General features: G+C 47.1%; 4 protein-coding genes across 4 annotated transcripts; all 4 read left to right on the top strand.

The window, feature by feature from the left end:
- Positions 1-108: 108 nt before the first annotated feature.
- On the top strand, positions 109-765 carry BKA67DRAFT_655771 (NADH:ubiquinone oxidoreductase subunit; the record flags this gene model as incomplete). The annotated part of the gene is made up of 3 exons (XM_046106822.1): positions 109-282; positions 341-652; positions 712-765. The coding sequence occupies 3 exons, from the start codon at positions 109-111 to the stop codon at positions 763-765; spliced, it is 540 nt and encodes a 179-aa protein (XP_045961741.1).
- A 1,056-nt stretch (positions 766-1,821) lies between these two features.
- BKA67DRAFT_655772 (uncharacterized protein) lies at positions 1,822-3,248 on the top strand (the record flags this gene model as incomplete). Its single annotated transcript, XM_046106823.1, has 4 exons — positions 1,822-1,918; positions 1,987-2,188; positions 2,256-2,431; positions 2,611-3,248. 4 exons carry the CDS (start codon positions 1,822-1,824, stop codon positions 3,246-3,248), a joined length of 1,113 nt encoding a protein of 370 aa, XP_045961742.1.
- Positions 3,249-8,905: 5,657 nt separating this feature from the next.
- On the top strand, positions 8,906-10,025 carry BKA67DRAFT_688812 (uncharacterized protein). Its single transcript, XM_046109080.1, has 2 exons — positions 8,906-9,228; positions 9,293-10,025. The coding sequence occupies exons 1-2, from the start codon at positions 9,006-9,008 to the stop codon at positions 9,760-9,762; spliced, it is 693 nt and encodes a 230-aa protein (XP_045961743.1). The 5' UTR covers positions 8,906-9,005; the 3' UTR covers positions 9,763-10,025.
- A 1,730-nt stretch (positions 10,026-11,755) lies between these two features.
- BKA67DRAFT_532716 (Nitroreductase-like protein) lies at positions 11,756-12,476 on the top strand (the record flags this gene model as incomplete). Its single annotated transcript, XM_046099573.1, has 2 exons — positions 11,756-12,061; positions 12,153-12,476. The coding sequence occupies 2 exons, from the start codon at positions 11,756-11,758 to the stop codon at positions 12,474-12,476; spliced, it is 630 nt and encodes a 209-aa protein (XP_045961744.1).
- Between the last annotated feature and the right edge of the window lie 2,185 nt (positions 12,477-14,661).

Raw genomic sequence — 14,661 nt, forward strand, 5'->3', positions numbered from 1 at the left:
GTACTGCAATTCAGATTGGCATTGAGGCTCCGGACAAGCCAAGGCAAGTCTCAATGGCCCCCGCTGGCCTTTCCCTGTCCCAGGAAATAGCTAACAACCGTCAACCAGATGCTTTCCCGTCGAATTGCCCAGGCTCCGGCCCTGCGATCCCTCATTTCGCGACGAGCACTTCCCGTTGTTCAAACCCGGACTTTCATCCCCAACGCCGTCAACGACAATGCCATCTTGGAGGAGAAGTACCCTGAGCCCCCCAAGTTGACCGAAGCCGAGGACCCCAACCAGGTTCGTGCCCATGTGGTCGCATGCCCCATGACGATGTCTCTCTAACCGCCATCTCTAGAACGGTGCATACATCAACCCTCCTCGCGTCAAGCGACAGTTCCGCGACCCTCACGCCGACTGGTGGGACAAGCAAGAGCGAAGAAACTTCGGCGAGCCTGTACACGAGGACCACGACATGATGGGGATGTTTACTCCCCACGAGTACACCTGGGTGTCCCCGGCCAAGGGTGCCCTGCAAATCGGTGCCTTCGTAGCCACCGTCTTCGGCCTCTGCTGGGTTATTGCACAGGTATATCCTGACAAGCAGTCATTCCCCCGAGAGTTTGAGGGTGGTCTGGAGCGGGAACTGGGCGGATCGGGCGCCATGAGGGTAAGCAGCCCTCTGGAGGACCGGCAACACATGCCGCATTTTACTAACACGACGAACAGGCAAGATCGCCCGATGACCCTGAACCATACCAGTCTGAGGAGGCTGAAGAATAAATGTGTACATATACTGGTGTGCGGACGGAATCAAAAACATAACAATATCAAAGGCCCCCGAAGAAGGGGATCGGCAGTACTTGGAACAACCAAGTTGTCTCATGTGACAGGCCATTGTGCCAGAGCCTAGTCTTTCCATTTGTCGACGAAACATAGACGCTAACTTCATTTCACACCCTGGATTCGATGCAAATACCCCTTTCGCTGGAACCGATAAGCCAGGACAGTGCGGCGGTTGGCTTCATGTCAGTTGCGGATTTGAAGCCAGTGCTTCCAGCGAACCGGCCTCCAAGTGGGTTACCATACCACATTATAAAGCGTTCTAGATGGTATAATGCTGCTTTGAGCCCGGGTTGGTGGGCCCATGACCAACTCATCGCTCGATGCCCGGCTCTGCTGTTATCCCCCGTTTCCAGTCTTCACTGACGTTTTCAATGTACAATTTGCGACCAGATTATGGGTGATGAACTGTAGCCTCGTCCAAGTCTTCGAGCAGATGAATGCTTCGCTACTCGATACCTATGCTACAGTTGCTTTGGCGAGTGCATGTGACAAGATGGCATTGGTTCTCACCCAACTGAATGGTTCCTAGGTATACAAATTCTTTGAGCAATAGCATCCCAAGCGCTTGCAGCCTCAACAGCTAGATAGCGGTCATGCATGGATTTGATTATGTGCTTAGATCAAATACCCCATCGTAGTTATGGCGTCAATCGTTCGGTTGCTGTAGGTAGTCACAAGGCGCTACCACCACATGGGTTTATACTGCTTCCGCCTTATCGCAACTCAACATTGGCAGGAACGGAGCCATCGGTGATGGGTCCAAGTGATGCTAGAGGGAGGGCACGATGCATCAAGTCTGCCCGTCCAATCAAGAGACGCCCGTGCTGGTACTTCAAGTAGCTCTGCCGCTATTATCAGTCCTCTCAGTGTTGTTCGACTTGGTCCTCTTTATCTTCTTGCCAGTTTCGTCTCTGCTCCAGGCTTCAAACCTTTGGTCCCATATCATCAAAATTTGCTTTGTATTTTGTCCGTGTCCTAGCTCTGTCCACCACAATGCGATACGAAGATTGGGACGTGCTCCTATTCCCCAAGGATGAACAAGTTCCTATGAAGGAGTTCAAAACGCAGTGCCATGTAGTTCACGACAATGGTATGTCTAAACTGTTGCTTCCCGGTCCCTCCATTCGTCGTGATGGTAACCAACTCGAGATGATACAGAGTTCACCTTCACTCTTGGGTCACACGGCCTTCCAACCATGACCTGTTTCATGCCAGCACTCCCAACCGGCAACCCCTTTTTCATCTCTTTACACTGCTGGTCCATGCCAAAGATCAGCCAATACACCAAAAGCAATTTCAGCAAACATGAAAACCTCGTGAAACTCGAAGCACGCGTCTTCGTTGATGGAAGACAAGTTGCGTAAGTAAAACGTCCCGTATGTCCATGTATCAAAGCGCCTCTGCCAACACACAATCATCTGAAACAGCTCGGCTATTATTGATCGAGGAGAAGGAAACTGGCCACTGCATATCAGTCACGGTTTCGAGTTCACCAAGAATGGTGACTTAGAACACCTGAAGTTCCCTCCTTTCCGCAGCGAGCTGCTTCGACAAAGCTACTGGAGCCCTGCCGATGACCTGGGTCGCATCAAGATTGTTATCAGTGAAGGTTTTCTTCGCAATTCTTTAACAGTGCCTATCGAACGGGTCAAGAACATCATCGCCTTCTCGTTTCAGCACGCACCTATTGGCAAGTCATCCTTATTAAACACCGTTTCCAGCTAGCCCTGAGCTTGACGGCATCAAATTATTGGACATGACGATAACTAACTGAAGACGTAGATATCCTCGAAGCTTCGGGTATTGCTTGGCCGAACCCTGCCATGTGGCGCCGTGGTCCATTCAATCCGACAATGCAGGTGCCAATCGAGCATCCCACCGACGGATCCGATTCCCATGTCCACTCACCTCGTCGTCGATCAGCACCCTCCCCTGAGTACCAAACAAAGAATGCGAGTGCGAGCTTCCTTGGATCAATGCCCAATACCCAAGCATTTCTGCAGAGTACGACACATGTCGACCCTTTCGATTCACAGCATCAATCAAACGATTCGTCTGACTTTGATTGGACCACTGGCCTGGTTTCTACGGATTTTGCAACAACTCTGACGAACTCCTTGCTGAACCAGCCGGCCCCTGCTCTCCGTAAAACGAATTCATTGCAATCACCGGCAAGCGCACGAACCTTTTCTGGGGTTTTCTCGTCTCGCTCGGCTTCGGGAACTGCTGATTTCGGCCAAGATCTTGCCAATGTCAACCCTGTTACCACTTTTATGAATGCAGACAGTAACGGAGACAAGGTTCCAAAGCGTAGCCGCAATGCTACTCCTGCTAGTCACCGCGCACTTGACGAAGATGAAGAGCCCAAGCGATCAACACCACATGTCCGAATTGGATTCGGAGACGACATGGCCAATTAACAGGATTAGGCGTGGGAAAGTGGTTGTCTGTTGACGACCATTACACCGCAGCACATACGACTTGTTTTATTTGCGAGACGTATGCTCTTAACGGTATACTCAGAGGTTTCTCTAGCTCGGCTGAAGTTGTCAATAGTAAACAAAGGGGTCTTGGGTTCTTGGAGGTGCGTGATGATATTGATTCTCCTGGCGATATTTTAGTAGTGACAACTTAGCTTCAGGGCCAGAGGACCAGCTTAGATAATTGAAATTACCGTCTATAATCCCGAATGCCAACGTCTTATACGTATCTCAGATTTCGAGTTAAAGGCTTATCCCTTTGCCTGTATGGCTCTGGCCTGCGAAATTTATACTGAACAGACATTCACACCTTGAATGCATGATTTTGAAGATGGCGTAATATTTATTTTCTGACAAGAGTCAATTGGCAACGAAACTATGATCCGATTAACACATTCGCCCAGCTACTCCGCGTATAACAAGGTCAACTCGCCAATGTAAAGGTAGTAAAAACCCCTTCGATGCAAGGTTTTCTTACCGGAATTGGACGATCAAGTATCTGGTTACGAGCAGAGTCATCCTACTCGATCGGCAGCTCTAAGCATTATGTTTATGTGCCTAAAGAATTGCCTATGATCGACACCAAATCTATCGTGTGTAAGCGAGTGGGTGAGTGTATGCGTTTGAAGATTATTTCGATCTATATTTTGTTCTGTTTTGTTTTGTTGTAATGTATGTCATGACACATAGTGGTCGAAAGTCTCTCTTGTGTATTGTCGCAATCGAGCTTCGGGCGCACCATCTACGGGATAGACTCGCGACACTTTACACATGCCCCTAACTGACTTGAATAGATCTATTCGAAGACGTGCACGAGATACACGTTTCGTATAGTCGAGAGAGGAAGTAAAAGCCACATTATCGCATTCCATTGCGATATGCTGTCTGGGCGAGTTATTGTTTTATTGATGAATTGGTGCGGGTCGACTGCTGGTCAACTGCTGGTGTTAATTACTGGGCACTGAAAAATCACATTGAGTGGGATGTGGATGTTGGGGCCTTTTGTACAGTACACACCAGAAGGCGACTAAATGACAGATCCACGACAGATCTAAACCAGGACAAACTTATCAGTAAAGCACGCCTTTAACTAAGGCTGGTTCAAAACAAAGGATTCGATGTATTATCTGCGAAACAATGTCCTAAAGCGACGCCAATCAAGAGCCTCCTCGAGCAAAAACACGGTCCCTCAGGTAATCGAACTCGCTTTCGCGTTAATCATGGAATTTGATCATCCTGTGTAACATTTGAACATCATCGGAACATGACGGGTTACTAGCCACTCGGCTAATTTGTCTTTCCCAAAAGAATTGGCTAGTAATAACATGTTAAGCTAATACGCCACAAACGCGTTGCTAGGTTTGTGAAAGTTGCTAACCTAGGTAGTGTTTAATGGATGCTTCGGGTATCCACGTGGAACCACTATAGCTCTGTTCTTTAACCACAACACCACACTTGATCAATAGACCTATTTTTGATCACCAATTGTGTTACATGTCCATCATTGTTAGTCCCGTGGGGTCGGGGGAGATCAAAATACGCAGATCGCTATTGAAACTGTATCCTGTGCACCAGTATACTCTTCAGACATTGGGATGACGACGCTGAGCAATTCAGTCGAACCAGCGGACTGCAAACGCGGCGAGTACGTACTGTAACTATTAACGTAGTCTTTGACACGAGGTCCAAACTCCCAACATGGCCCATCAAAGGAACGCGCCCGGATTGAGCACAACTCCGAAAAAGCACCGCCGAGATTCTTCACCTCTTCGACGCGAAGTATAAACCTCTACTGATTTTTTCTTCCCGACATGGTCGCTGGGCCAATAGATACCAAATTTTTTCTTTCGGCTTCGACGATCCCTTGATGTAATGTATTGTGGCGGGTGGTCTTTAGTTCTTGTTCATGCCGCGTGACAAAATCGTCAATGCTGAGCCTACATCACAGTTCATACGAGCTGTATGAATATGAACCACGAGAAACCGTCTCATGGTAGGAGTGCGATATACAGCCTTCCACGGGACTGTGGGTCTAGACAAGTTTGGGAGATTCTCTGAGATTAGAGCTGCCAGTTTGGGCAGGCATTCCATTACTATCCCGGCGATTTTCATCCAGGGAAGGTAGCCTAGTCAAAGCTATCAATTCTACAAGAAGTTGTCGACGCTCGTCACTAATGCTCCACTCTGACGACAAGAGTCATGAGAGGTGTTACATGTCTTACATCCGCATATTGATGAATCGACGTAGGAGACACGATTGCGACACTCAGTAGGTCATCTGTGTTCCATCATAGTTCCAGCAAGGCCTTACCGTTCTAGCATGCATGAAACACCAGGAACTGATTTTGACTTTCAATACTATATCCCTCAGCAGACTTCGTATCCTTTTGCGCGCGCGCGTTATTTCCCATGGTGACATGCTGTGCGACCTCAGTATAAGCTTTCGGCCGGCAATGTTCATCATCATCACCATCTATCGCCGCGTAAATGAACAATACAAATACCTCCAAGTAAGACACTGCGCAGTGGCCGGTAACGACGCCATAATGCAATATCACATACATATTGAAGGAGAATGACTCATGTCTAACCTCGTGATGAGATCTGCAGGTCGCCGTTTGGCTAGAAACCTGCTTCTAGCTACTTCGTCTCGTGAGAACTCTTCTGAGATACCAGCGGAGACTACCCATTCATTTCAGCTAATCGCAAGTCACAAGATGTGTGGATTTCATCCGGTCCTGCGAAAGGCGGTATCCCTCTCGCATATCAACAGTCATATGAAGGCTATGCTATAGCATGGAAACTGGAGAATGTCCAAGCTACGGATGCTCCTAGACGAGTTTGACTTCATTTCAAGTCATATGTATATATTTGTATGAAATGTCCATGATGCGTTGTTTCTTACTCTTACTCGCCATGCTTGTCTTAGGCTCACATGCCTAAATATCGTCAGCCAGTACATTCACCAGATCATGCCCCTCCTTTCAGGCATTTCAGAGATTTACATACAGCTGAAAAGTATTTAAACAGCGATTTGTATCACATACACCGGTTGTTGGACCCATTTAGACAGCCAGGCTCTGCTTGTTATATTGGAAGATGCTAGGATTGTTCGAAGGAGTTATGCTATGAGATATCATATGCAGCATATGATGAGCCCCAGTTTCCTGGATAGTAGGTTCTCGCTTGCTATTACTTGAAGTCGAATTGCCATGCACTATACGTGGGGTGGCCGTGAGTTTGCGACCATGATTAGACTGCTGTTATACTGCATTTTAGCAGTTACGACGGGTTATGATTGATAGAGAAGTGTACCATAACATTTTAGCTACACTGGAGAATGGTAATTAATTGCGGTTGCCGGTAAGGCAGACGTGGTAATACTTGATATGGATTTGCTGTCGATGTGAGGATGTGGGTGGACGGCATGTTAAAACGACTGGTGACAAGACTGTAGCATTTACTCGTCAAATTCCGTGTCTCGTTGGAAACCATACGGCAAACTTGTGCCCGTCCAAGACCGATCGAGGTATTCCACACTCGCGGCCCACCATTCCTAAGAGTAGAAGTATCTCGCAAGATTTATAGTGGTCACTACCCAAATCGGCAAAACACTGAATACGCAATTGCAAATTCTACCAATCGGACTTCACCATGTTGACATCATAGTGGAAGAAACAGCGAACTTAATTGAGATGTCAGATTTTATGGTTTTCTTGACGTGTAGGCTACCAGAAATAGACTCTAGCGGCGATCCAATGCGCCGGAATGGGAGTTAGCCAAGTGAATCTTCACCGCTATTCGAGATCTTCTGTTTTAAACTCAATTCGATCGGATAGTTGCTTTGCCATACCACGTGGAAACTTATAAAATCTCCTCAAGGTGCGTGCCTCGGCCTATAGAAAGGTCCGATGATGACATTGGATGTCGCTAGATGCTGCTACTAGATGCTAGCCATCGGGGAAACATCCATGCTAAGAATTCGAACTCGGTATGGCAGGTTGGATAGGTGTGCACGCAACCTCAATTATCAATAATTTCTTAATCCCAGCGGAACAATTCACTTCAGCTAAATAATCCTCGTCAATATTCCTGATTCAAAGAGCGGTCCATTCGTGAGCCAAATTATTGTAGATACTCGATTTCGCGTGTTAACACCCTGATATCAAACATACTGTTTAAGAGATTGGATTACTACCAATGGAATGAACTCCGTGGCAATATTGTCAGTTGGTGTCGTCTAGCAAGCCGTGCAGTCTAGGCCTGTGTCTCAGAGATCACCTAGATTTCATTCTAGGACATGACTCAAAGGCTCAAGTCCCGGCTGGGCTATGCAGCCACAGGCCATGCTGACAAAAGCCGGCGAAAACGACCCTGATGAGTGACAAGTGGACTGGCAAAGTGCTTGTGCATTTGAAAACTCAGTCTGTTGCTCAAGGGTATTGGCAACAAAGTTCTGTGAAGATCGTTGAAATCTTGGGTCAGTCACAGTCCCAGAAGCAGGCTGATTTTCAGTGCGTCCTGGCGTAGATTACATACAATATTAGGTTCCCTGACGCCGACATCATGACTCAAGCACTCTTGAACGCTCAGAGGGCTGCAAAATCCCTGACTTGTCAAGCTCTCTTTCCGCATTAGTTCCCGCACATGGCTACTCGAGATTTTGACAGAAGGTTAAATTCAATCTAGGTTGTTTCCGCCCACGGCCCGGACTATCAACCGCCGACGATATGTCACAAGCAGCGGGTGAGCGAGACAGCCAACTCTATAGACTTTTCAAGCCGCTATTTCATCCAATCAAATATCAGAACTCATCATCCAAGCCTTCAAAAGTAACTGTGCCCCAGACTAAGGTTGAAATAGTCTCGCGTACTGACTGAGGGAGTAAGTTGCGTCCTGCAAAAACTCGATTTGCAGTGGCAATTCGTCCGGGAGTGGTCGTCTAGAGTAAGACCCGGTAAATATGTGACTACTCCAGTTTGGTACGTTCAACACACCTTGTCGCAAAATTCAGTGAACATGGCCACCCTTTCCCGTGTCTTTCAAAACTTATATTTGCACTTTACGAACTTGGCTTACCGAAGCACTTCTGCATTTAGACTCTTACAGTCATAGACAAGATCTGTTACCGCGGTGAAGGATCTGTTGTGTTGGGCTGAAGTTTAACGCGCCCGGCCGTATACCAACAAGACAATACTTGACCCGAGTTCTTGGTGATGGATCAACGGTAAAACCTTAATACAGTTGGGCTAGATTCATCTGGTGTTACATTCACGCTAATCGATACAGAGAAAGTTTGAAAAACAAAAGAAGAAAAAAAAGGGATTCGACAGCAGGGTGCCTAGGCGTTACCTTTTACCCATATGAGTCGTTGGGCAGGGCGGTATAGTCGACTGCTGGTTGAAAACCTGTGGCTGTCGACATATTGTTTGACTGTCTGCATAGTCGTGTCTCAGTCGTCAATTTGGAGTACGATGCTGCAAGAGCAGTTGCGGCTTTGGTCGGCGACCTGACTAAAATGTATCACTAAGATGCGTGATGACCTCTAAATGTGTATATATATGATGTCTTCTCGAGCAGATAATGACTTGATGGTCACCGCTCTGCAAGATCCTCGACGCTCCTGCCTTCCTATTATTTGCAGCTTCAGCTACATCCCAGCACCTAACAACATAGATTTTCTGTTCCTCCCTCAATATGAGATTCCTCCAAGTCCTCGGTTTCGCCACTCTGGCTCTTACTTTGCCTAGTCCAGCACCCCTAGACGACAGCTTGGCATTTGCTGACTTGGAAAAGAAAGCTCTGGAAAATGGCGTCGTTGGTGAACTGGAAGCAAGACAAGGTGGAGCTATTGGAACCGCCATTCAGGCGATCGTCAGCAACCTTCAGGATGCTACGGACGATAACCTTGCCGCTATTCGTACGTGTACTATGTTATTTTTACCGTTCGGAGGCTAGATCGGATAACTAACTCTGAGAAATAGAACTTGCTGCCAGTCAAATCAGGAATGCCACCACCGCCTCTGTGATCATTACTGCAACCGCTGTTATCAGGACCAATCTCAGACTGATTGCCCAGTCCATCAGAGACGCTATAGCCGCCGTAGTAGCAGCAACGACCGGCGCCACAGGTGGCATTCAAGGCGCGATTGCTGGTCTTACCCAATCCGAGATCAACACATTCGTTGGCGCCCTTCAACAGCTCATCACTCTACTTCGGAATATTAGGGCTCAATTGGTAATTACTCAGAATCTGTCTGCGGCAGTTGCCACGGCAGCCAGCGCCGAGCTCACTGCGATCCGAGCTCTCATCAACCCCCTCGTGGTACCTCTTCAGGCTGCAGCAAAGGCCATTCTGGTGGCTTCCGTAGTAGCGCAACTCACCATTACTGGTCTCCGCGAGGCTACGCAAGGCTTGTTGAATATCGCCGCGCAGATCGTCGCTGCTCAATAGGCTGAAAGTCTAAGAGGGATGGTTTGCAACAAGTTGCCGAACTGACGAGTTCGGCCACGAGCAGCCCTTCCAAACCCGGGGCATTTAGACTCCTTGAGTTACAGTCCCACAGTTATTTCCTTTTTGATACGTACAGATGTCGTGAAGTTTGGTCTTGGAATTTGTATATAACAACACACTTTCTTTGAACGCGCTAGCCTACAGCTGGCACAGGCTAAGCTATACACTCATTACGATCAGCTATGAATCTACCGAATTCGATGATGGAGTCTTCAATGTGCCCCAAACGCTTGCATTTGCAGGCTCTAACACACATCACAAGGAAATCTCAACAATGAGTTATCTTCCTAAATGACTAGCTTCCCAGGCTTCCCTGAAGATATATCATGGAGAAACCACTGCCCGCTGACGAGCTTGATCACACCAAGACCCAATCTGGAACCTCCTAACTGTGGTCCACACTCCCTTCGTGGAACGTGCTCAATCTTTCGGCGAGGAATCTATGCGCATCATTCTAAGTATGGTGTAAACAATCACCATGATAATTGTAGGTACGGAAATTGCTACCGTCCTGGTGATGTGAGTACTGTTAGACAACTTAGACATCCAAATAACGACCAATAGAATCACCGCCGTGGGCAAGCGCCCACACATATATGCAGCCTTAGCACGAGTCTTTTCAAAGTCTTCAAGCATGAAGTTACACTATCCTGACTGAAAGTAACGAACATGAAAAAGACGGATTTACCAGTGTAAATGCTCACTTAGATTCAAAATAACCACATCTGAAGAAGAGACTGATTGTTTACATGATTTATACATATACCGTGAACGATAACGCAACTAATGGCCACCAACCTCGACATTGGCAAAGAACGCTGCCATAAATGTAAGAGGAAAGCTAATGCTTTTGTTCAGACCTTTACCAAGTTCAGATAAATTCGGAGTGAAATGACTCACGAAGACGATAATTACTACAGGAAACGCTTGAAAGGCGTGTCTGACTTGCCTAATGAGATGTTAATCATTACCTACGGGCAGGAATACTACTGGCTGGCTTTCATCCCAATGGCCTCAGATGTATTTGTTTATTATCTCTTGTCACATGAGAGGAATTGTCGTTCAGTTATCGAACCCTTACAAGGGAATTTCTCGATAGCCAGTAACCCGACCTAGGGATTGTGTGGATTGAGCGGGATGGTACAGTATATTTATACCGCATATCTGATAACCTGAAACTATCCTAGCGCGATGGTGCATACGAAGCCTTTACCCCGCCTCCCAGTCCAGTTCCATCAGGAAATTCTGGTGTTACTAACGTCAGGCACAAAAGTCATCACGAACTAAGGCCTAACTTAAACTCAAATTCCGGAACTTCGAATTGGAGTTTCTTGGAACTGCTGAGTTTATATTCGCTATCCAGGTTGGTGCCAAAAGGAGTTCCATGTGTTGGAACTTGGACCAAGTTCGGGATCCCATCCTTGCTTAAGCCTCATCAAACCCAATCCAAGCAGGCTAGCGTCGCTTTGTCAAGCTTAGCAAGCTGAGGGACCAACAAGACAATTACACGGGGCTTACATATGCTGAGAAATCGTGCGCGCGGGGCTGCACGACGAGCTGTGAAGGACTCCAATCTGCATAGCTAAGCCGCGCGGGTAACGCTGTGCAATGCAGCTATCTCGAAGCTAATGCAATTCATTCGACACAATAGGCATGATGGCGTGTTTTAGAAAGTTAATGAACCCTGATGGCGTGCCAGCATTTCAATAACAATAATAAGGGCTTACTAACGTCATTTGTCTTCCCGCATAGGCCAATTGTCCTCTCTGTGATCCCCTCACTTACACATATAAGCTTCCGTGTCCTCGAACTCAAAACAAATAAGCAATCACTCCATTGACCACTTCCAGCATCGATTTCATCGTCCTCATCATCAATAGAGACAAAGACATACATTTATAGACTTACACTAGACAGTTAACTCCCTATCACAATGGCTTCCTCCAACATTTCCACCGACCAGTTCTTGGCTGCTGCCAAGTTTCGCCGCACCGTTTACGCTTTGAAGCCTTCATCGCCTGTTTCTGACAGCCGCATCGAAGAGATCCTTCAGAACGTTCTCTCATTCTCTCCATCGTCATACAACACGCAGTCTGCTCGTGTCGTTCTTGTTCTCGGTGACAAGCACAAGAAGTTTTGGGACCTTGTTATTGAGCACTCCAAGGATATTCTCCAAGGTGCTGGCGCCTGGGACGCCATGTACCCTAGATTCCAGGCGTTCCAGAACGCTTACGGCTCTGTAAGTCTCCATTCTCAGTCCTACTACTCTCGGTCTCCTGTCCTAACATCCCTAACCCCCTCGCAATTACGTGCTAATCATGATTATACAGGTCGTCTTCTTTGAGGCTGGCAACACCATCAAGCAAGCGCAGGACACACACAAAGCATCTGCACACATGTTCCCTGAGTGGGCAGAGCATTCCTCTGGTATTGCTCAGATCCTTGTTTGGACCGCGCTTGAACTTGAGGGCTTCGGTGCCAACTTGCAGCACATGAATGCTATCCCACCAGTTGAGGCCGCCCTCAAGAAGTTCCTTGAGGTTCCTGAGGACTGGAAGCTGAAGGCCCACCTCAACTTCGGCGAGGAGGCCCAGCCGCACCCTGAGGTCCCCGCGAAACTCCCTTTCAGCGAGACTCTTAAGATTGTCAAATAAGCGGTGATAGATCAGCAGTCAAGCCTGACGAGGGCTATTCCAGACTGTGCGCAAAACTAGCTTAGACAAGAATCAAAGAAATTAATCACCATACATGGTTGTGCTCAATCACATCTGCGAATGTTTAAATTAGCTCAGCCGAAGTTATCTATATACTTTGTATTCTCACACAGGCAAGATCAATGATACGGGCTAACAGGCAGTGCTTTAACTGCTTCCATTGCTATTAAGCAGGGCCACGAACGTGAGCAATACAGGTTTGCTTGTAAGAGTCTTCGTATATATTTAGTAGACAATCTGGTGTTGAATGCGAATATTTTAGCTAGCAAAGAAAAAAGAAGAGGATATTATAATGGTAAGAAGGTATCATCGCCCCGAAAGTGATATTGACTCATCGTCTGTGCCTGGATACACACTAGTCACTGATAGAGTCGTTTGGAGTGCATCTTCCTATACTCTAGACGAGTGCATGTCATCATGATTGGGTGTAATTACATAATGGCGCATGCACTAAGGCAATTCGCCGCAAGACTGACGTCCACACTAAATGGCCGCACATTGTAGGATCAATAGAAACGTAGCTTGGCCATTGTCTAAGAAAGTCCTCACATACAGTACAAAGGCATCTGTGTCAGTTACGATCAACAAGGCTCTAGTTGCAGGGTTTTCCGGATGGAATCCGACCACCGCACTATTTGGAACAGACTTTAACAAGCAGATCAACAGGTAGCAAGCCCTAATCAAACCTTTGGAAGGGATGACTGGGATATGAATGAGCGCGGATGTCAATTCAAGTAGCAGAATGGCCTTTACGCAAAATCAGCCTTGACACATCGTGACATAAATCCCATCCGCTCTGAATCTGATATACTGATTTAATATGACTTTGAGACCGTGCCGCGGAGGTCCAGCGCTGTGGAACCCAGAAGACAACAGCAGCACCATCGAAGTTGCGGCTCCGCGGCAGTCTGATAGTGACGCTGCCCACGGGAATACCTCCCTAAGATATGACCTTACAGGATAGCATTCGTTTTGAGGAAGCGGCTTCTTTCAGGTTGCCCAGTGGCGATTAGATGAGGCTTACTTTGAGTCAGAGTACGGCTAGCAAATTGCGTGGCATCTCGATCATATCCCTACCATGATGAAACTAGGAAGAGCTAGCGGCTCCGAGTGAAGTGATCGGTTAGGTCTCTTGTGTATGATGTCGCGAAGACGAAATCAACGGTTTATCTCTTCAGAAGGATGCTCGATGATCGCATTGGGATATTTGTCAGCATGAGAATGAAATGGCTAGGTTAGTCTAGTCGCGGATTTTACTAGGAGACGTTATGTCCAAGAGGCTCTTGATCAGCTTCAAAGAATCCGCAAGACTTGTATCGATTTCGTGATGGCAGCCTTGGTCTTCCCACCAAGATCGGCTAACGCATGTAGACAACAAGGTCTCGAGCCAAAATCCAATTGAATGTGCTGTTTGCATATGTAGTTGTTTAGTGCTGAGCCCGCTTCCAGTTAGTGTTTCGGAGATCTATTAGATAAGAATTTTATCTTATCAATCTAAGGAAATTGCAACTGACAACCCCGCTTCTAAGGTTCTTGGTGTGCAGGGTTCGGACAACGGTAATAGCAGCGATCGGTAGCACAAGCTCAATTTGCATGACCGGAGAATGATCAGACGGTAAAATAAAACGGCTGGATGACAGAATCAGCTTAAGTTGCGCTTAGACGGCAACATTATTTACTTCAGGAGCTGCATGGTTCGCAACACGACTTGCTAATTTGATCCGAGATCGAAAGTCACAGATTTCGTGCCCTGTACTCCGAGCACAATGTTGCACAAGTATCGCCCAGAGACTTAAGAGGTGCGGGAGTTAGCTAATGCAAAAGCAAAAGCTCTGTTGCAGAATATTAGCCGATTTCCCCAGCGCCATTAACCACCCAGGCAGCCAGGCTTGCCAGGGGCCAGCACCTTGCAGAGATCAACCCCCACTGTGTTAACTTAGCGGTTCACCAAACCAACTTAGACCCCATTGATCGCCAAATGCCAACTTTAATGCACTCTAATTCATGGGAGGATTTAGCATTGCGTAAACCCTGGCATATTTCCATTCTATCTTCCTGCTTTACATATTTAGACTTGCTGCCACCAGGGGTCCACATGTATACATAGCATTCTGGAAGGGTCATG

The sequence above is a fragment of the Truncatella angustata genome (assembly GCF_020726525.1).
Source record: "Truncatella angustata strain MPI-SDFR-AT-0073 chromosome Unknown BKA67scaffold_2, whole genome shotgun sequence".
NCBI classification, from domain to species: Eukaryota; Fungi; Ascomycota; class Sordariomycetes; order Amphisphaeriales; family Sporocadaceae; genus Truncatella; species Truncatella angustata.

Bases quoted from the DNA above. Each gene is read 5' to 3' on its own strand.
- BKA67DRAFT_688812 (XM_046109080.1), top strand. From the start codon at position 9,006: ATGAGATTCCTCCAAGTCCTCGGTTTCGCCACTCTGGCTCTTACTTTG. The intron at 9,229-9,292 runs GTACGTGTACTA...TCTGAGAAATAG, and splicing joins CGATAACCTTGCCGCTATTC to AACTTGCTGCCAGTCAAATC.